We start from the raw sequence: 20,370 nt of genomic DNA, 5'->3' as shown, positions 1-20,370 counted from the left end.
GCCGGCTCTGGTCCGTGCTGCTCTGCAGCCCCAGAGACACGGGGTCAGATCCTGTGCTGGGTGGGGCGTGGATCAGGCCCAGAGAGCCCCACCCTACCACCCCCTGGGGGGCTTAGACCCCAGGCTGAGTGCAGGGTACCTGGGCTGTGTTCCCCCCCCCCATGGCAGGACGGCCTGGCAGGGGACCAGGCGCTGGGGCCAGGGTGACAGGGGCAGCCGTGGTGCCCTGGGCTGGCTCCATCGATGCACACGGCCGGCGGGGCAGGGAGGAGCTGCCCCCGAGCCCTGGTCCCCGGGTGGGGCTGGAGCTGCTGCCCCCTCCCTGCTGCAGCCCCTCCCAGCGTCCAGGGGCTTTCCTGAGGCCTCAGGGCACCAGCCAGGGACCCCCACAGCCCACCCCAAAGGCAGGGGCCTTGCCTCCCACCCCCAGCCCAGCATGACCGGGGGTCCTGGGGCAGCAGGTCCACCCCCACCCCATGCTGGGCAATGGGGGCTCGGGGCAGCAGCCGGGCACCAGGGGCCTGGATTTGCTTCTCCTGGGCTGGGCCGGGGCCAAATGCCCCAGGGGGGCAGATGGGGCAGAGCTGCTGTAGCATCAGGCACCCACCGGGGGGCACTGTTGCCCCACAGAGACACCCCCCCCAAATCCCTCCACCCCCGCCCAGCCTGTCCCCAGGATCACCCAGGCCCCGATCCGGCTCCTCGCAGCCCCTGGGCTCAATTTCCCCTGCCCCCGGCACCGGGCACGGCGCTGTTCCCCCCAGCGCCAAGCGCTGCCCTGGCCACGGTTGGGCTTTGGGGGCTGCCTGGTGTCTGCCGGCAGGGGCACGAGGGCTGTGGGATGCAGGCTAGAGACAGGGGCTGGCCCCCCACCTCTGACCCCATGCATGGGCCTTCCTGCCCGTGCCCCTCCCCTGGGCCATGGGGTCGTGGGTGATGGGGGCAGGCACAGGCTGGGTGGAGGTGGGTAGACCAGGCCTCGGCTGCCTGGGGGCCGGGGGCGATGGGGGCAGGCAGGGCCCAGGGGGCACGGGACCCTTGCCCACTGGCTCAGCATCTCTGTGCCCGCACGGCCGGCCCCGGGGCCGAGCCCCCTGCCCAGTCATGGGCGCACGGGGCAAGGAAGAGCCGGAGCTCGGCGCTGCACGGTAGCAAAGAGCTTTATAGGGGCGCGGGGGGGCCGGCCCCGGCCCGCCGCACAAACAGGACACGACACGTTAAATACACTCCGCACACACATAACTTAGGGCTCGGCCCGGCCTGGGCACAGTCTCTGAGTCTGCTGGGGCGGATGGAGGGGGCACGGCCTCCCCCCACCCCGGCGCTGCCCCACTCCCCTCAGCTCTGGCCGTGCGGGGGGCTGGGCACGTCCTCGTCCTCGTCCTCCCCCGAGGAGCCGGGGCCACAGCCGCGGGGGGGCAGAGACCCGGGGCCGTCCCCGCCGGGCGCCCGCGGGTCCCCGGGCAGCAGCTTGGGGCCAGGCCGGACACCCCCCCCTTGCCGCTCGCCCTCGCCCGGTGCCCCCGGCTCCTTGGCCTTGCGGCTCCGCTTCCACTTCATGCGCCGGTTCTGGAACCAGATCTTCACCTGCGGGGAGACGTCGGTGTGAAGGGGGTCCCCAAGAGCCCCCCGCCCTCTCTCCACCCCCCCCAGGGCCAGGGCCCCCACGGTCCGCAAGGGTCACAGCCGGGGGGGCTGGCAGGGCAAAGAGGCTGGACGGTGGGGCGGCTCCCCACCCAGCTTGACTGCAGGGAAGCCCCTGAGACCTCCCCGCACTGCCTTTGCCCCCCAGGACCTGTGTCTCGGTGAGCATGAGCGCCGTGGCCACCTCGAAGCGCTTGGGCCGCGACAGGTACTTGTTGAGCTTGAACTGGTTTTCCAGCTCCAGGAGCTGCTGGCTGGTGAAGGCGGTGCGCGGCCGGCGGCACTTCCCCAGCAGCCCGGGCTGCGGCACGGCTGCAGTGACAGGGACACACGTGGTCAGGCCGGGGCAGCAGGGTGGAGCTGTCGCCCCCTCCCTGGCTGGCCTGCCCCAGCCCTCGCTGGGGCTCCGCCGGGACCTCTGGGCTGCAAGCTGCGGCTTCGAGCCTCGAGCTCAGGGAGGAGGAGGACGGGAGCCAGAGACCCAGAAGTGGCCCCCTGCTCTGCTACAGGCCCCCTGCATGCCCTTGGGCATATCACTTAGCCCAAGGTGAGCAGAGACTCAGCTGGCTGGAGCTTGGCCTAGAGAAGAGACAACGCGGGGGGGGGGTCACAGCAGAGGCAAGCTGGGATTTACCCGTTTGCTCCTAGGCCGCCAGGGCAAGGCGAGCAGGGCGGAGGGGAGGCTGAGAGTCTCTGGGCTGCAGGGCGGGTGGGACTTTTGGTGCAGGACCGGGCATAAGCATCCCTATCACCGGACACAAGGTCCAAGGAGAGCTGCCCACGGCCTCTGGAGGCAGCCGGGGGGGGGGGGGGGGGTGGCAGGTCCCACGTGCCCACCCCCCTGGTACCTGCTTGGAGGGCGTGGGCGCCCTGAGTGTGGCTCTCGTCGCCTCGCCTCCCATAATGGCTTTATGGCCCCACCGCCGTGCCCGTGAACATCCCTTATCAGGGCGGGCCCAGTCCGTTAGCGCAATTAGTGCCATTTTATTGGGCCGAGACCTGTTTGATCCCCCCCAGCTGGTGCGGGCGGCGCTCAGGGGGCTGCTGGGGACAACGACCCCTTATCGGCGTGGTGCTGAATCAGGAGGAGTCGGAACAAAGGCGCCTTTGATGGGGCCACGGCCCCCCCCCCGGCCCAGGGCCCGACGTGCTGTTCAATCCCCGCTGCTATCTTTGCGCTGCCTCTTTATTGCCCGCCGCGGCCGACACCTGAAAGCTGCTGGGAAGGGGCTGGGGCGTGCGGCTCCGCTCCGCGGCCTGGCAGAGCAGGCGGAGGGCGAGGGCATGAGGCCGCTCTGCAGCTCGATGTCTGGAGAGGGCCAGGCACAGAGCCCAGGAGCCCCTGGGGCAGCCCCTCGGGGTGGGCACTCTTCCACCAGCCCCCGGCCTGCCGGGGTGCCCGGGCTGGGGTCACCTCTGGGAGGGGTGGAGAGAGCACGGGCTGGCACTGAGCGCGCCCCCAGGGACGCTGTGATCCTGGGGCCACAACGATGCCATGTGCCGGTGTCCCAATGGTACAGCTCACCCCCTAGCTTGTGGCTGCGCCGGGGGGGCACGAGCCCCCAATACCCACCCTTGGCCCAGAGAGGTTTATGCTCAATGGAGCAAGGATGGGACGCTGCCCCACGGTCCTCTGCCTCTCAGCCCCATCTCTCCCCTGCGCAGGCCACAGTCCACGGCTCTCAGGGATTACCCCCTCCTCCAGACTCCCCTACAGCTCTCCTGCCCCTCCTCCAGCTGCCATCAGCTCCAGGGACGCGCCCAAGGGAAGCTGTGACCCCAGGGTCTGGGCCCTAGTGTAGACAGTGCCTGGGCCCAGATGCGAGTCTCTGTGGCCCTGGGAAGGACTCTGCTGCAGGGATTCGGGCACTGTGCTGGACCCAGGGATGCCAGCTGCAAGCTATATTTACCTGAAGGAAGCAGAGGACAACTAGGCGGGTATGGGGACAAAGGGGGAAGGGGATTTATAGGGCCAGGACATGGGCTGGGATTGGGCTCTGGTGGAGAAGAGGGTCCTAAACGGGAGGGATTTCATTAGCTATCCAGGGGGATGAATCTGCTCTGCCTGCTACGGCCCCCTATGATGGCCTGTGGGCAAGGGGGTACAGGAGGGAGCTTGCTGGCACCGGGACTGATCAAAGGGACAAGGACAGATCCTCCCTGAAATAACAGCTCTGGGCAAAAGGGAGCCACTGCCTACAGGGGCATGACAGGACACAGGGGAGTCGATGGGCCTCACGTCATGCTGGGGCGAGGTATCTCTGCCTAGAGCCCACGGCCGGGGCCCCGGAGCCCCTTGGATGAGGCCTGGAAACTCGGAGCAAGGCTGGAATCGAACCTAGTCCCCTGCCCCTAAAGGCCAGGGCCCCTGGGAGAGTCTCTGGAGACTGTATGGGGCCTATGACATGGCTTCACACATGGGTACGTGTGATCACACTCATGCAGACACACCTGCACCTGCACATGTGCAGCATCATGCAAGTACCGTACATGCATGTGCACATGCATGCATGCACACCCACACACAAACCATACATGCACCCACATTCATGCAAACACATGCATCCATGCACAGACACACATGCAGGCACCCACCCATGCATGCACACACCCACACACATGCACATACACACATCCATGCACACCCATCCACATGCAAACACATGTGTGCAGGCAGGCACATGTATACATGTATGTGCACACACACACAGCTATCGGTATACAGGGATGAACCTGCTGGGTTTGCAGAAGCCGGCTGAGACCTCTTGCTCCTGCTCCATCGTTGTCCAGCTGAAACCATGGCCACAGACTGGACGACCTCCCCCAGAGCCCGATGGTCCCATGTCCCAGGGCAGCGGAGCTAGTGACCCACACAGTTCCCCACAGCTCGTGCCCCCTGGCCCAGCCCCAGCCCAGCGCCAGGCCCCTGGACATGCCGTCCTGGCTGGGGGAAGGCTCCACAGCTTCCCGCCACTATGCAGAGCCCCAGCACCACGGGGCCAGCAGGGAGCTGCGGGGTCACATCCAGCCTGAGGCAGGATCCATCCCAGCCGAACCAGCCCACGTAAACCCCATGTGCAGCCTTGGACCCGCTCAACACCATTGCCCTGACACAGCCCGGGGCGTGGCCCCCGCCCCTGCCCCCGGGATGCAGGAGGCCGCGGCCGCCAACATCCTGCTGCTGCCGGGGGTTTGGTGGGCGCTGGAGAGACCCCAGGCCCAGGGTGTGCCTCGCTGCAGAGGAAAGGAGCCCCCCCCAGCTGGGCCAGGCTGAGCAGAGAGCAAATCACTGCCCCCCCAAAGGCAGCATGAGCGGGGGCCATGAGCCTGCAGCCAGTAACTTGTGGCGCTGAGTCCCAGCAAGAGCACTGGCACCCCTGCCCGTCAACTGGCCCCAGCGCCTGCTCTGAGCTGCCTGATGGCTGGCGGTGGGCGCGTGCACGTGCATGTGCGTGCACATGTGTGCACCTGTGTGCATGTGTTGGGGGAGGGGTCCAAGGGGGGAAATGTGTCTGCGGCTCTCTCGGCCTCCCAGCGCCTGCATCGGGCTGTCGAGAAGACGGATGCCCGGGGCGGGCGTCGGACACTCGGATCCTGACAAATGGGGTTGTTTGTTCCCTCCGGCGGCGGTGGGAGGCGGCGGGTGCGGAGCTGCTCCGCCTGCAGGGACTGCCAGAGCCCTGACCCCAGCCCTGACCCTGACCCGAACCCTGGCCCAGCTGCTGCCTGGGGGTGCGTGGACCCCCAGTATCAGCCAGAGGATAAAGGCAGGCACCGGCTGGCGCAAAGACGGGTATTGCCCCAGGGCACGGGGGGCAGGAGTGAAGTGAGGCAGTCACATCCCCATAACTGAACAATGCCTCAGGAGCGGCAGGTCTCTCGGGGCCGCGCTTGCTGCTAGCGGGGGGCTGCTCGGAGCCCTGTGGGGCTCTGGCTGGGCGGTGGAAACCAGGACCCCCAAGCCCTCAGCAAGGCTTTCCTGCTGGCGGAGCTGGGGCCGATGGTGGAGCTGAGGCTGAGCCCCGGGGCCAGAGGCTGGGCACATAGGCTGCCTCCCCCATCCTCGGGCACCATCACACACCCTGGCTCTGCCCCCCTGCTTTGCCCCCTCCTGCCTGCCCTCTGCAGCAATGGGCCACGCTGGGAGGTCACCGGTGCAGCCACCCTGCCCCAGCAGGCTCCGTGTCCCCTGCCCCTCATCATCCCTCCGCCAGCCTCCGTGCCCCTTCCCAGGACTCAGGGCGGCTCCTCCCCGTGCCTGGGCCCTGCAGGGAGGGGCAGGGTGCTGGGACCTGCAGCAAGCCCGGTCTCCCCAAGTGCCCCTGCCCTGGGCCTGGAGGAACTAAAGTGTTTGGGGCGGGGGGGCATGTGCTCAATGCAGCCGGGTCCAGCCTTGCTCAGCCCCAGTGGGTGAGCTCGGGGTGAACCCACCCACGGGACCCCAGAGCGGAGCAGGGGCCTAGCCGGGGAGGGCAGCGGGCATGGGTGGCTGCAGCAGGCAGCCCCGGGTCGGACCTCTCCATGCCGGGTGCCCATAAGTCTCCAGCCAGGGTCTGTCCTCTGCCACCACGTGTGGCTCATGCTGGCCATAAATGACAGCTGTCGCATGCGCCTGGGTGAGAACCCCCCGGCCCCGTGACTCAGTTTCCCCGTCGGTGGCAGAGGGAGCCAGAGACCGATGGCCAGGTCCTGGGACTGGGAGGGCCGGCTGGGCAATGAGCAAGGTTCACCCCTGCCCACAGCACAGGCCAGGAGTATAGTGCTGCGCAGGCCACGTCGGACCCGTGCAGCGCCGCTGAGATGGCCCTCGAGGGCCCGCATCTCCTGTGGGCTGGGTCTGTGGCGGGTCTCACAGCGCAGGTGCCCTCCTGGGTTCAGCCCGGCCCCGCCACTGACTCCCCGTGTGGCCACAGGCACATCCCTCAGCCCCGGCTCCACACCGCTGCTCTGATCCCAGGTGCCCGAGCCCGCTCTGTGCAGTGGGGGAAGGTCCCAGCCTCCCCCGGGCGGGAAGGCCGGCCAGGCCTGGGGCACACGGGCTGCGGGCCTGGCTCTGAACCCAGGACTGCTGCCGCTCTGCTCCAGGCCTCCCTCGGGCCTGCGGGCTCTGACTCAGTCATCTCCCTTATCAGGGGTTTCCCGCTGCCTCTCCCCGGGAGGCAGAGCTTTTCCTACTGGCCTTGGCCTCTCCGGCTGCTCCCACGGTCCCTGGCTTCGGCAGCAGCTGATCTGCTCTGCAGAGTCTGTGGTGGTCCCCACAGCGTGGATGGATGGCCTGCCCAAGTCCTCCCCCTGCCCTGGTGGCTTTGCCTCCCACGCTCGGCTCGCTGGTGCCAGCACGGACAGATCCGTGACGGCGGTGTTGAGCGACCCGGGGAATCAGCCACTGCCTGGACCAGGGCCATGGGGCCAGTGGAGAGCTGTGGGGTGACATCCAGCCCGAGGCAGGATCGGCCCCGTCCGAACCCGCCCAGACAAACCCCGTCTGCCATCTTGGAGCTGCACAACACCATCGCCCCGACGCAGCCCTGGGCATTGCCCCCACACCTGCCCCGGGATACAGGGGGCTGTGGCCACCAACGTCCTGCTGCTGCCGGGGGGGCACTGGGCAGAGCCCAGGCCCAGGCCGTGCCCCCGCTGCAGAGGGAGGGGAAACCCCCGGTCGGGCCAGACTGAGCAGGGGGCAAACCCCTGCCTTCCCCGCAAGGCAGCGTGAGTGGGGGGCAAGAGCCTCTAGCTATGACCTTGCGGGGCTGAGTCCCAGCAGGAGCATTGGCACAGCCCCAGCACCCTGTCGCTCCATTGTTCCTCAGCCTTGCCTCCGACTCAGCTCCCGGGGACCCTGTCCCCACGGGGAGGAGCAGCCAAGAGCGGGGCCTGACCCAGGAGCCCGTTGCTCCAAGCAGACGCCGTGCCCACCACGATGCCAGTCCGGTACCCTTTCCCCTGGGCTCTCTCTGCTGTCTTTTCACCCCCCACTCTCCTGGGGACCCCCACAAGCACCCTCCAACATGCCCCCAGCCCCAAACAGCCTTGGGGTGCAGTGTGCTGCTCTTCTGCTGCCTGGAAGAAGGCTCCCGGGGGAAGGCAATGGGGAGCCAGACCCCACTGGCCTGGGCTTAGCTCCACTTTCACACGCTGGGCCGCTCGGGTCCATGCAGGGCCCAGGCCGGGCTCCCACCATGCTCAGGACAAGACCAGACCTGGGCTCCATCCACCCGGGGACAGGCCAGGTGCTGGCAGCCGGGGCCCGGCTCTGGGCAGGGGCTTCAGCTGCAGGTGACAGGCCTTCCTGGGCCCTGCTGCCCTGCCGCCGCAGGGTAACAACCTACTCCAGCGGCTGCCCCCTGCCATGCACCTTCGGTTCAGGCTCCTGGGAGCAGGTGCAAGATTCACCCACCACGGGCCAACGCCCGAGTCCCCACTCCTGGGGGGGGTGCGTGTTTGGGGGGGCGGGGGGTATAAGTCCCATGGTGCCCAAGGACACTGTGTGTTCATCTGTCCCACATGACCCAGTCAGACCCCCCCAGTGCGGCCGGTTTAACCCTCCCAGTTGGAAAATGACAGAAGGAAACCAGGCGGGAGGTGACAGCCAGCCCAGCCCCCGCCTCCCTCCTCTGTCCCAGGCCAGACAGGTGCAGGGGTCCCTGCTCCAGCTCCGGGAAGGTGCTTCCTCCTCTCGGGTGTGCAGCGAACAGGCCAAGGAGGCCTCTGCAGGGCCAGGGGCCTGGGCTGCCCGCGCACCAGGCTGCAGCGCCCGTGCCCGCGCCCGGCGCTGCCCGCCTTCCGCCCCGCGGCAGGAATCCCTCCGTGCAGCCTCTCCCTGCGCAGGGGCTTGACTCCCTGCAGCTGGCTCTGCCCGAGTGGGGGGGCCGAGGCCCCGGCGGGGATCGGGGCCCCTGGTGGGGGGCGGGCTGGCAGGGCTCTGCTGAGATGTGCCGCTTGGCGTTGCCAGCAGGGCACGGGGGTCGCCGGTGCCCGAGGGGCTCAGCAAAGCAGGGGATCAAGCCCCGTCTGGGGGCGCGGGGGCTGCAGTCCAGGACGCGCACACACGCGACTGGGGGGCCACGCATGCGTCCCAGGGCCCCCGCCCCGCGCGGCGGCCCCCGGGGACACTTCCCCTTTGCCGGGTAACCATTAACCGCGCGGCCTTGACCCGCGGCCCCGGGCTGATCGCTGTGGGACCCGCGCGGCGGGGGCGGCTGCGCCCCGGCCCCCCCCCCCGCCCGGGCGGCCGCGCCGTCGGGCCGCCCGCCCGCTCGCCCGCTCACCGTGGAAGTGCGCGAGCCGGGGCGGCCCCGCGAGGCCGGCGCGGATCCAGGGCTCCAGCGGGAAGGGCGCGACCGCCGCCGCCTTCAGGTGCGCGGGGCCGGGCGGGGCCGGCGGCGGGAGGAAGGCGGCCGCGCCGGGCAGCGCCGGGTAGAGGCCGGGCAGGGCCAGGGGCAGCAGCGCCGGGGCCGGGGCCGGGGCCGGGGCCGGCGGGGGGTCCCGCGCCAGCAGCGCGTCGATGAGGAAGGCGCGAGACTTCTCCATGGCTCCAGCCCGCGCCTCGACGGCGCCCCCGGCCCGGCCCCCGCCCGCGCCCGCGCCCGCCGCCGCCGCCTCCGCGCCCGGGCACTGGAGCCCGACGGCTCCTCGCCGCGCCCCCCTCCCTCCCCTCCCTCCCGCCCGCCCGCCCGCCGCGGCCTGCCCCCCGATCCCATTGGCTCCCGAGGGGCCCCCGGGACCGGCGGCGGCGCCGGGGGGCGCGGGGCGCGGGCATCGCTCCGCCCGGGCTGCCCGACGTGCGCGCCTTCCCGCCCCCGCCCGGGGGTCCCTGCCGCCGGAGGGGCTGGGTGCCAGGCGCGGCGCAGAGTCCAGCCAGGCCGCTGTGGCCCCTGCCGCGGGCGGGCCCAGCTGGAGGGTCCTCAGCCGGCCGGCGGGGCCCGATGCCCGCCCGGGCCCGCACAGGCACGAGGGGAGGGCAGCATCGCCCCCCGCCCCACGCACCTGCGGACACGGCTCCAGGCCGCGGGCAGTGGCGGGCCGGGCAGAGCCTGCTGGTGCCCGGGGGGTTAATGTGCGAGCCCAGCCCCCCCCGCGCTGTTTATTTAATAAAGCGGCTCCTCAAACAGGCGCTGCGCCCGCGCGGAAGAGCCGCCTGATGAAGCGCGGCCCGTGCCAGGCCCGGGGCGGGGGGGGGGAGCCCCCTGGGCCCGGGGCCCCCGCCGGATCGGGCCCCCGCCGGGCTGCGGGGACGTGGGCTCGATACCCCCCAGCCCCGCGTAACGGGCTCGCAGCGCCCGCGGCAGCTCCCAGGACCTTGGGCTCTAATTAATGTGCGCTCATTAGGGAGATAACGGGCGTTTATTACCCGGCCCTGGCTACAGATTAACCCCTCCCGGGGGGGGAGCTCGGGGTTGGCACCGCGGTGCCAGGCGCCGGGGGGAGGGCCCGGACTCCGGGGGTCTCTGGCCTGGAGGGGGTGGGGGCCCCCTGCCCCCTCCCGCCGGGGCCCGGGCCCTGCCGGGGGTCGCGGGGAGCGGGGCTCGGCCGAGCCGGGGGGGCGGGGGGCGGGGCGGGCGCGGCCCCGCGGGAGCTGTCCAGCGCCGAGGCCTCCTGAAGCGCCGGGGCCGGGGCCGGGGCCGGGGCCGGGGCCGGGGCCGGGGCCGGGGCCGGGGCCGGGGCCGGGGCCGGGGGCCGGGGCCGGGCGGGGGGGCCGGGCGGGGGCGCGCACAGCCGACCCCCCCGCCCAGGACTCCCCTCCAGGCTCCACCGCGCCCGGACCTGCTTGGCTTGCGCGGCCGGTCCCAGCACTGGGGGGGGCACCCCCCCGCCAGCCTGCGCTGCCCCGGGAGCAATTAGCGTTAATTGAACATCCCCAGCGCCCGGCCCTGGGAGACCCCCGCCCCCCGCCCGGCTCATTCGCTAATTGGAGGCTCCTGCCCCCCCTCCCCCCGCCACACCAGGAGGAGAGGCTGACGGTGGCAGCTGCCGGGGTGGCGGGGACCCCCGACCCCCCCGGGAGCCAGCCCCTCCCCCGCCCCGGCAAGGTCACTGCGAGCGCCCCCAGACCGCCTCTCCCCGCCGGCCGGGGGCCCCGGAGCCCCCCCGGGCCCGGCTCCGTCATCGGGCTGGTGGGAGCGCCCGCGGGGGCCGGCATCTGGGACCCCCCGGGCCGCCCACGATGGGGCAGCGATGCGGGGCGGGGGCGCAGAGCCCGCTCCCATCTGTCGGCCTCGGGCCGCGACCAGCCGCGCTGCGGGACTCCCCGCCCCGCCCCGCCCCGCCGGCCGCGTTACCCCCCCCCCCCGCTGAAGCGCGGCGTGCCCGGCGGGCCCGTCTCCCGGCCCCGGGGACCCCACAGAGCCCGCCCGAAGCAGGATCGGCAGACCCCGTGTGCCCCGGACATCGCCCCCGCCCCCGGGATACAGGGGGTCGCGGCCGCCACCGTCCTGCTGCCGCCGGGGGTCGGGTAGCCCAGCCCGAGGCCTGGCTAATCCCCTCTTGACCACCTGCAGGGCAGGGGGGAGCACCCCCCCCGGGAGCCCGCTCCACGCTTGGGCAGCCCTCGCCACGAGGAATGCCTTCCCTGTGTCCACTCTGAATCTGCTCGCCATTATTTCTGGTAACCCTGAGGGCCGCCCTGGTTCAGTGTCCCCAGTTCCCTGCCGACCCCCCCCGCCCAGTGAGTTTGTTGGCAGCCACGAGATCGCCCCCAGCCTCCACCTGCGCCGGCTGCGGAGACCCGGGCCCCTCGGTGTCTTCAGAGGGTCTCACCTGCAGCCCCTCACCCATGCGAGCAGCCTCCTCTGAGACCCCTCACGCTGTCGCCGTTCAACCCCTGACTCCTGGGGCGGGGGGCAGCCTTGGACACCCCCAGCAGAGCACGGGCATCGCCGCGCCTCGCCCCTCCTGCCCAGCCCCCGGCAGCCTCGCCTGGGACCCCCCCCCCGGCCCTGGCGTCTCCCCAAATCCAGCCTCAACCTGTCTGACTGCAGCCTCCAGGCCTCGAGCCCTGCCCGCTCCGGGCACCTTCGTGGGCCCCCCCGGCCTGCCCCGGGCACCTGCTCCGGCAGCAGGAGAGAAGCTGCTTTCGCTCCTCTCCGCGCCCCCCCCCCGGCAGCCCCTTCCCCACGCGGGACTTGCCCTTGACCCCCGTTACCACCTCCCCCCAGCTTCCCTCGCGCGGAGCTACCCCCGCGGGCCCGAGCGGAGCCTCTGTCCCGGGCCGGGACCCCCCCCCCCCGCCGCTGCGGGGCCGCCGGGAGGGGACAGACGGGCGGGGGCCGTGTTAACAGGCCGGGCTGTGTCGCCCCATTCAGGAGCGCTGAATAGGGGGCGGCGCGGCCCGCCCCGCAGCTGCCCCGGCGGCCCCGCGCCTTTGGCATGGAAATGAGGACAAATGTCCGGAGACGTCCCCGTGGTGGGGGGCCCGGTGCCACCCACCGGCAGCGCCATCCATCACGGCCCGCCGGGGCACGGGGCACACCCCGGCCCCACCGGACCGAAGCTCGCTCCCTCACCCCTGACCCCGCCCCGGGCGCCGGCGGCGCCTTCTTGCTAATGAGCAGCTAATTCAATTAGCCGAGTCCGCCGGCAGCCACTCTGCAGCGGCGGGGGGGGCAGCCCCGGGCTCCTCCACGTGCCCGGATCGGGGCCCGCCTCTGCTCCCAGGGCCCCACTCGGGCCCCCGCCGGGCCCCCACGCGAGCTTCGCCCGTGCAGGGCAGAGACCCCCCCCCGGCCCGCGGCTGACCCCGCGCGTGTCCTGCCCAAGGGGTGAGAGCGGGGCCAGGCGGTATCGCGTGGGAGGGGCACGTGGGAACCCCCCCATAAGGGCATGGCTTGAATATGGGGGACCGGGCGACCCACGAGCACCAGTGGGACAGTCGGGAGCAGGCGGAGGCCCCCGGGGTGCGGCAGGTAAAGCCCCCCCAAACCTAACTCCACCCCCCCCCCCAGCCTAGTCAGCCGCTCTCAAGCTAAGCAGGGTCGCGCCAGGTCCGGGCCTGGATGGGCGACCTGGGGCCTGTTGGCCTGTGCATCCCCTGCCCCAGCAAGGGGGGGGCGCTCTGGCCTTGTCCGGGGGGGGGGGTCACAGCCCATCTGAGGGCTGTTTCTCCCTCGGCGGGGCACCCCCGGGGCCCCTAGCTAAGAGACGCTTTGGACGCGGGGAGGGGCACCAGCCCTAGGTCAGCTCAGCCCTGCCAAGGATCCAGCTTGGTGCTGAGCTCGGGGCGCGTGTGACCGTCCCCGGGGGGCGGGGGCCGCACTGCATGCGTGTGCTGTCCCAGGCTGCCCCCCCGAGTTCAGGGCTTTTTGTCCCCTTAAACCCAGGCCCCGAGTCAGCCAAGTGGCAGCCCGGGTCCGCGCCCCCGGCCGTGCCAGGCTCTGCGCCCAGCCGCTCCCCACGCCCGGGCTGCTGCCAGTGCGGGGCCCCACGGTGCCGCCCCCGAGGCGGGCGGCCGCTCGGACGGGGCTGTGCGCGGCCCCCCGGGAAGGACGGGCTGGAACCGGTGGTCAAGAGGTTTATTGGACTCGTCCCAACGTCCATCCAGTGAAGAGACAACAAGAGACCCGCGCCCACGCCCGCGGCCCCGCAACAGCTGCGCCCGCCCGCGGCTTCCCGAGAGCAGGTCAATAAATAAAGGCGTCACTGGGGGCGCCCCCGCCCCCCAGCTGGGCCGCGAGCGGGGGCTGCCGGCAGGAGGCGCCCTGCTCCCCGCCGCGGGGAGCCCGGCGGTGGCACGGGGCTGCGGTGGGGAAGCTCCTCGCCCGAGCCCGGCTGGCCCGGGTCCTGCTGGGGCCCGGGGCTCGCCCCCGCCCCTGCGAGCCGCCCCGCTCCGCCGCGGGCGTGGGTGCGAGCCGCCCGGGCGCGGGCCCGCAGTGGCGGCAAGCGGAGCCGGCCGGGAGCTCGCCGCCGCCGTGTCCGTGCGCGGCCGCGCGCCTCAGGTGTCCGGCGGGGCGGCGGCCGCGGGGTGGAAGCTGTCGGCGGGCAGCAGCAGGCGGCCCAGGCGGTGCAGCAGCGCCGAGTACCAGTGCAGCCCCTCGGGCGGGCCGAGCGAGGCGCCGAGCAGGCCGGGGAAGAGCCGCAGGGGCCAGAAGGCCAGCTGGGCCAGGGCCTGCTCCTCCACCAGCGCGAAGCAGGAGGCCACGACGCCGTCCACCACCAGCGTCCCGTGGCGGGTGAGCGGCGCGTAGGCGCCCACGTCCGTCCGCAGCGACACGGCCTCCACGCGCGCCGGCTGCAGCCCCGGCCCCGGCCCCGGCCCGGCCACCAGCACGTACTGGCCCGGGCGCACGCGGCTGGCGAAGGTGGCGCGGAAGCGGGCGGCGGGCGCCGTGGCGTTGTCGGCCACGAAGAGCAGGTGGGCCGGCGTGAGGGCCAGGCGGCGCGGCGGCGCGCGGGTCTGCAGCACGCGGAACACGGGCCGCGCCGCCGCCGCCCGGTCCAGGAAGGCCACGACCTCGCTGTAGGCGGCCCGGCCCCGCGCGTCCATGGCCAGCACGCGCTGCCCCGGCCGCAGCGCCCGCACCGGCGTCCGCCCGCCGTCCTCCAGCGTCGCCAGCGCCTCCGCCGGGAAGCAGCCGCCCGTCTTGGCCGCCGCCGAGTGCTCTGCGCCGGAGGGGGGGAGAGAGAGAGAGAGAGAGAGAGAGAGGAGAGCGTGGTCAGCCCGGCCTCGGCCCCGGCCCCGGCCCCGGCCCCGGCCCCGGCCCGCCGCCGGAGACGCGCCCGCTGCTGGGCCGACCCGCGCCGCGCTCCGGGCAGCCGTGCGGCGGCACGGGGCGGGATGCTGCGGGGGGGCGCCACAGGCCGGGCGCCGCTGCCCATGGCGTGAATGCGGGCTGGGAATTGCCCCCACCCCCGAGCACAGACCAGCTCCCGGGCACCTTGCCCACCGCAGCCTCTGCCCAGGCCGGAGCACCTGGCTCTCGCCCCCGCCCCCAGGTCCTGGGGAGGCGGCGGGGTCTGCGTGGGGTGAGGAGGGGCTCCAGGCGGGGCGGGGCGGGGCGGGGGCATAGGCAAGCGGCCCAGCTTTGGGGGCCCAGCTTCGCTCCCAGTGCCAGCACCCCCCCATGCCGGCCCCGTGGCTCCCGGACCCCGCCCTGTGACCCCTGCCTGAGCAGCCCCTGCCGGGGGGCGGAGAGGGGCAGGTCCTGGGGGTCGCACTGCACCCCCAGGGCTCCCGGGCGCGGATGGAGACGAGCCGCAGGTTGGAGGAGAGAAGCTTTTATTGCTCGCGGGCCCGGCACAGTGTCACCCCCCCAGTCACCTCCCGGCAGGCGGGCGGGCGGGGGGGGTCCAGCTGGGGCCCGAGGGGAGCAGGGCCGGGGCACAAGGGCCCTGGCAGCACCCTCCAAAAATAGAGCCATGTGTGCAGGCAGGCCGGCTGCCCGCGGGCCGGCGCGGGGTCCGGAGCCCCGCACGGGGCCCCCTGCCCACTGCGGTGCCTCGCGCCGTCCCCCGGGCTCGGGCTCGGGCTGCGTCGCCCCGTCGGGTCAGTGCGGGGAGCCGCGGCGGCGTCCGGGCGCGTCGGGCCGGCGGCTCCGGTCTGCGGCATCGGGACAGAGCTCGTGGGAGCGGGGCCACGACCTGCCCCCCACGCCCCGCGGCAGGCACGGCTGGGCAGGGGAGAGCCGGGTGCCCGCGTGGCAGGGCCCAGCCGCGCTCCCCCGTGGGCACAGCCCCAGCCTGGCACGGAGCTGCAGCGAGGGCAGAGCTGATGTGCACGTGTGTGCGCGCGAGTGCAAGCATTTGTGCGCATGAAGGTATGTGTGAGTGTATGTATCTGTCTCTGCAAGCGTGTGTCTTTGTGTGAGCGTGAACATTTGTGTGTAAGCACGTGCCCATGAGCACGTCTGTGTGCGAGCCCCTACTGCAGTCCACAGGAGGAGCAGGTGCAGTTTGCATGCGTGCCTCTCGGTGGTGTGTCTAAGCGTGCGTGCACACGTGTGCTCACTGGGCCCTCGTGCATGGTCTCACTGCTCTGTTGTGGTGTGGGGATCACATGGACACAACCATTGCGCCTTTCTAGGGTGGCTGTGCCTGTGGCTTGTGTGTGCACATATGCACACGTGGGTCTGGATCATGTGCGAGGGTGGGCACATGTCTGTTCCAATGTGTGTCCATGCATGTGTGCGCGCTTCCATACATGCATGTGTATACACATGCGTGGACATGTGTGTATGCAAATTCATGGGTGTGTAATCAACTGATCCCTGCCCCTGCATGCTGGGCATGTGCACACACGCCTGCTTTCAGTGCAATGTGGACACGCGTGTGCGAGCCCTCCCCACGCCAGGCTATGTGCACTCGCATGTGCGGGCACTGGGGGGGCCTGGCACCGCCCCACGGAGGGGCTGGAGACACAGTGCGGCCAGAGCCCCCAGGACCCTGGGGCATGGCCCCGCATACTCGGAGACCCCCAGGTGGCACGCGGCAGCGGGGGGCAGGGGGCACCCAGTGCCCCCCAGTCCCCACGGCGGCCCCCAGACGACCACCCACACTGCTGTCACACACGCAGCCCCTCTGGTGCCCCTCAATCCCGACCACAGACCCCTGCCCCCCTGCGGCGCCCACCACTCCCCACCTGCAGCCCCTGCCCGCCCCGCGCCCCCTCCCCCCCCCTGCTGGCGCCCCTCCCTCCCAGGTCCCCCCTCCCACGAGCAGCCCTCGCCCCGGAGATGGGCGTCTTGCCCCCGCCCCTGCGCCCCGGCGCATCGGGGGGGAGCGGGGCCGGGGCGGGAGCGCGGCGCAGCGGTTGGCTTGCGGGGGCCCTTGGGGGCTCGCCCGCGGGCCCGGCCTCACCTGACTTGACGGAGCAGTGGATGTGGGCCTTGGACTCGTAGTAGACCCAGTCGAAGCCGGCCTCCACGGCCAGGCGGGCCAGCATGCCGTACTTGTTGCGGTCGCGGTCGGAGGTGGTGATGTCCACGGCGCGGCCCTCGTAGTGCAGCGACTCCTCGGAGTGGTGCCCGTCCTCGTCCCAGCCCTCGGTCACCCGCAGCTTCACGCCGGGCCACTGGTTCATCACCGAGATGGCCAGCGCGTTCAGGCGGTCCTTGCAGCGCTGCGGGCGGGGCGGGCGGTCAGCCGGGTGCCCTCACCCCGGCGCCCGCGTCCCAGCCCGGCCGTGCCCCCGCCGCGAGCCTGCAGCCCCGGCCCCGGCCCTGGGGTGCCCCTCACTCCCGACCCGCAGCTCCAGGACCCCAGCCCATGCCGGGCCCCCTAGTGCCCCGCAGCCCCTGCCCCGACACCAGGACGGTGCCCCTCACCCCCGACCGGCACCCCCAGCAGAGGCCAGGGCCCCGGGCGGGCGGGCGCCCCTGGGTCAGCGGCAAAGGCGGCTGCCCCCTCCCAGCCCCCCATGAAGGCAGCGGAGCCGGGACCCGGCGCCGTCCCAGGCCGCGGGGTCATGGATCGGGGGGCAGTCCCCGCTTCTGCCCCCCGCAGCCGTGCATGGGCTTGACCCTGCTGCTGGTCCCCCCAGAGCCTCCTTCTCCAGGGGCAGCCCCGCCCGGCCCCGAGCCCCGGGGAGGGGAGACCCCAGCGCCCGCCTGGCCGCACGGCGGGAGCCGGAGGGTGCAGGGGCAGAGCCGGAGAGAAAGCACAGCGCCCTGCACCCCCCCACTCCCGACCCACACCGCCGCTTCCCCAACCCTGCCCCTGACTCCCGACCCGCAGCCCCTGACTCCCCCCTCGCCCCCGCCGATGCCCTGACCTGCAGCCCCTGCCCCCCCAGAAAGCAGCTGCTGGGCCCCAGCCCCTCTGGGCTGTGCGGTGCGGGGGGGGGGTTGGGGGGCAGGAAGCTGGGGGCGCCGCGCGGGGTCCCTGCCCTGGGGCTGAGCGGAGCTCAGGGGATGCCTTTGCCCCACGCTGCCCCGTGCCCTCTGCAGCTCCTGCCCCCGGGCCATTTTCGGCCGCAGGGAGATCAGCCTGGAGATGGGGGCGGGGTCGGGACTTTTGCCCCCCTGCAACACCTGTACCGGGACGGGGGTTGGGCGTGCCGGGGGCAGCGCTGCGGGGGTCGCCCGGCCCCGGCCCCTCCGTGCTCAGACCCCGGTGCCCCGCACTCGCGGTCCCTCGGCCCGGCCCGGCCCGGCCGCGCCCCCCGCCCCTGGTCTGCTGCCAAGGGCACACGCAGAGACACGTGTGCACACACTCAGGCGCGTACGGTCACATCGTCGCACACATGGGTTCACTCCCAGACATAGGTGCGCAGGCACACATAGGCACGCGCTCACATGCGCGCGCAGACGTGTGTACACTCCCAAGGGCGCACACACGCTCACAGGCATGTACCCTCACATGGGCCCGCGCAGGCGTGTACAGTCCCTTGCATGTTCGCACTCACACGCGCGTGTCCGCTCCCACACACCTGCACAAGCACCCTCGTCTCCCCTGCGCGAGAGCAGCGCCCCCCGGCCCGGCCCGGCCCGGCCCGGCCCCAGCTGCCTGGACTTACCCCCAAGCCCCTCAGTCGCCCCCCCCCCCCCCATGCCGGGCAGACCGGCCGGTGCCCCCGCCCCGGGAGACGCCGGCCCCGGCCCCGGCCCCGGCCCCGGCCCTTGCCCCCCGGGTGGCCGGCGGGGCCGCAGTCCCCAGGGGCCAGGCCGGGCGGTGCAGCGCGCGCGGCAGCCAGCAGGTGTCAGTGCCGCCCAGGGACGGGACGGAGATGCCCCCCGGGGCAGGTTGGGGGTGGGGGGTGCAGCGGGGTGTGGGGGGCACCCCCTTGCCAGGCCGCCGGGGCACGGCTGGGGGGGGCAGAGGTGCCTGGCCCCGGCCCCGGCGGGCGAGGGGGACATTCCTCCGGGCGGGCGCGGCCTTATCAGGGCCGGGCCCGGCCGAGCAAACACGGGACATTGTTCAGGGAGATGCAGCGATGGGAGCGGGGGCAGACCCTTGGACCTGGGCGAGGGAACAGGTCCCCGGGCCGGGCCGGCTCCCGGCGGCGCTCGGCGCTGCGCACCGCGAGCCCGGCGGGGACCCCGGAGCCCGCGCCGCCGGGGCAGAGTCCGCTGCCGGGGGAGCTGCTGCCCGGAGCCGGGGACTGCGGGCCGGGGCCGGGGCGCGGTGACCCGGGGGGGCCCGGAGGAGCGGGGACGCCGGGCCGGGGCGCAGAGAGGAGCGGGCCGAGCTGCGGGGCTGCTGGCCGGGGGGCCGGGGCCGGGGCCGGGGCGGTCCGGCGGTGCCCGGAGGAGCCGGGAGCGGGGAGCCGCGCGGGTGTCCGGGGCCGGCCGGGGCGTACCTGGGTCATGAGCCGGTCGGCGCCCGTGTTCTCCTCGTCCTTGAAGACGATGTCGGGGTTGTAGTTGGGCGTGAGCTCGGCGAAGCGCTCGCCCTGCCGGGCCACCTTGCCCTCGGCGCGGCCGCTGGCGCCCAGCGTCTTCTCGGGCACGTTGGGGCTGAACTGCTTGTAGGCGAGCGGCACGAGCCTGCGCGGCGCCCGGCGGCGGCTGCCCACCACGCGGCCCGGCCCGCACCCGCCCGCGCCCCGCGGCGCCAGCGCCAGCGCCAGCCCCAGCGCCAGCCCCAGCGCCAGCGCCCGCCGCATGGCCCCGCCGCGCTCAGCCCATGGGCGCACTAATACGGGCCGGCCCGGCCGGCCCGGCCCGGCCCAGCCCCGCGCCGCGGGGAGTGCCGCGCCCGGCCCGGCCCGGCCCGGCCCGGCCCGGCCGCCGCCCGGCCGCCGCCCCGCGCCGCCCCGGTCCCTCCCCCGCCGCCCCCGGCCCCCGCCCGCCGCACCTGGCCGCAGGTGGCGCGCGCCCGCCCCGCCCCGCCCCGCCCCTGCGGCTCCCGGGGGCGCAGCCCCCTGCGCGGCGCCGGCCCCCGCCCTGGGGCACCTCGGCCCGGCCCGTGCCTCAGTTTCCCCCTCTCGGCTCGCGGCGCGCCTGCGTTCCCTGCGCGGCGCCGGCCCCCGCCCTGGGGCACCTCGGCCCGGCCCGTGCCTCAGTTTCCCCCTCTCGGAGCTCCGGAGGGCGCAGCCCCCGCCGGGACGAGCCGGTGCCCCGGGCCGGCGGAGGGGAGCGGGCCCCGGGCATCAAACGCAGCAGCAGGGCGGCAGCTGGTTGAAATTTAACCACAATATTCTCGGGCTCCATTGTTTCCAGAGAGGCCCGATATTTCCACAACAGGATTATGGGATCTGATTAAGTGGCTGAGACAACAATGCGGCCTGGGATGGGCTTCCCCTTCCAGCTGCCAATAGGGCAAAGTAAACACAACACCCTGATTTCGCCAGCCGGGCCCTGGGGGCCCCGGCCCTGCCCCACCGCCCGCGCCCGGCCGCCCCCGGCCCCTCTGCGCCCACCGGCCCGAGCGGCCGCGCTTCTTGCGCGCGTCCTATGCGCTGCTGCATGAGGAAGCACCAGGTGGGGGGACCGCTGCCCCCCATTCCTCCCGCAGGGCTGGTGGCAGCTGGCACTGCCCCCGTCAGCCCCCCTGGCACAACGTGACCCTCCCGGGCGCCAAGCCCCTGCCCCTGCCCCTTGCTGTGCCCAGGCAGAGCCCCCCAGCCCCGGGGCCACCCGTGCTGGATGGCAACCTCCCACCCGGAACCCCCCCGCCCTGCCCTGCGCCTGCTCGTGGGGGCTTGCCCCGAGGGCCTGATCCTGTGCGGCGTGCTGCTGGGGGCAAGGGCAGCCCCGGCCCCGCTCGGGTTGTGCCTCAGTTTCCCCTCGAGGCACAGGGCAGCTGAGAGCAGGGCCGGTGGGAGAGGCGTGGGCCTGCAGACCCCCTGGAGGC

General features: G+C 73.2%; 2 protein-coding genes across 2 annotated transcripts; both read right to left on the bottom strand.

Annotated features, from left to right (window-relative positions):
• Window positions 1–1,237: 1,237 nt before the first annotated feature.
• LOC149867797 (homeobox protein Hox-B2-like) lies at window positions 1,238–9,204 on the bottom strand. The gene is made up of 3 exons (XM_090041369.1): window positions 8,916–9,204; window positions 1,796–1,956; window positions 1,238–1,587 (listed from the first exon to the last, which is right to left on the bottom strand). Exons 1-3 carry the CDS (start codon window positions 9,175–9,177, stop codon window positions 1,339–1,341), a joined length of 672 nt encoding a protein of 223 aa, XP_089897495.1. The 5' UTR covers window positions 9,178–9,204; the 3' UTR covers window positions 1,238–1,338.
• A 3,996-nt stretch (window positions 9,205–13,200) lies between these two features.
• On the bottom strand, window positions 13,201–19,327 carry IHH (Indian hedgehog signaling molecule). Its single transcript, XM_090046180.1, has 3 exons — window positions 18,875–19,327; window positions 16,435–16,696; window positions 13,201–14,241 (listed from the first exon to the last, which is right to left on the bottom strand). The coding sequence occupies exons 1-3, from the start codon at window positions 19,178–19,180 to the stop codon at window positions 13,574–13,576; spliced, it is 1,236 nt and encodes a 411-aa protein (XP_089902306.1). The 5' UTR covers window positions 19,181–19,327; the 3' UTR covers window positions 13,201–13,573.
• Between the last annotated feature and the right edge of the window lie 1,043 nt (window positions 19,328–20,370).

The sequence above is a fragment of the Crocodylus siamensis genome, chromosome 4 (assembly GCF_052110815.1).
Source record: "Crocodylus siamensis isolate JL-2025a chromosome 4, ASM5211081v1, whole genome shotgun sequence".
Taxonomy (NCBI): Eukaryota; Metazoa; Chordata; order Crocodylia; family Crocodylidae; genus Crocodylus; species Crocodylus siamensis.
This window is presented reverse-complemented; position numbering and strand designations above follow the sequence as displayed.

What these genes read in the sequence shown, in the direction of transcription:
- IHH (XM_090046180.1), bottom strand. Translation starts at nt 19,180, where the DNA reads ATGCGGCGGGCGCTGGCGCTGGGGCTGGCGCTGGGGCTGGCGCTGGCG. An exon ending in CCGACCGGCTCATGACCCAG is followed by an intron (nt 16,697 to 18,874) that starts GTACGCCCCGGC and finishes CCCCGCCCGCAG; the next exon opens with CGCTGCAAGGACCGCCTGAA. An exon ending in CCACTGCTCCGTCAAGTCAG is followed by an intron (nt 14,242 to 16,434) that starts GTGAGGCCGGGC and finishes CCTCCGGCGCAG; the next exon opens with AGCACTCGGCGGCGGCCAAG.
- LOC149867797 (XM_090041369.1), bottom strand. Translation starts at nt 9,177, where the DNA reads ATGGAGAAGTCTCGCGCCTTCCTCATCGACGCGCTGCTGGCGCGGGAC. An exon ending in CCGGCTCGCGCACTTCCACG is followed by an intron (nt 1,957 to 8,915) that starts GTGAGCGGGCGA and finishes CTGTCACTGCAG; the next exon opens with CCGTGCCGCAGCCCGGGCTG. An exon ending in TCATGCTCACCGAGACACAG is followed by an intron (nt 1,588 to 1,795) that starts GTCCTGGGGGGC and finishes GTCTCCCCGCAG; the next exon opens with GTGAAGATCTGGTTCCAGAA.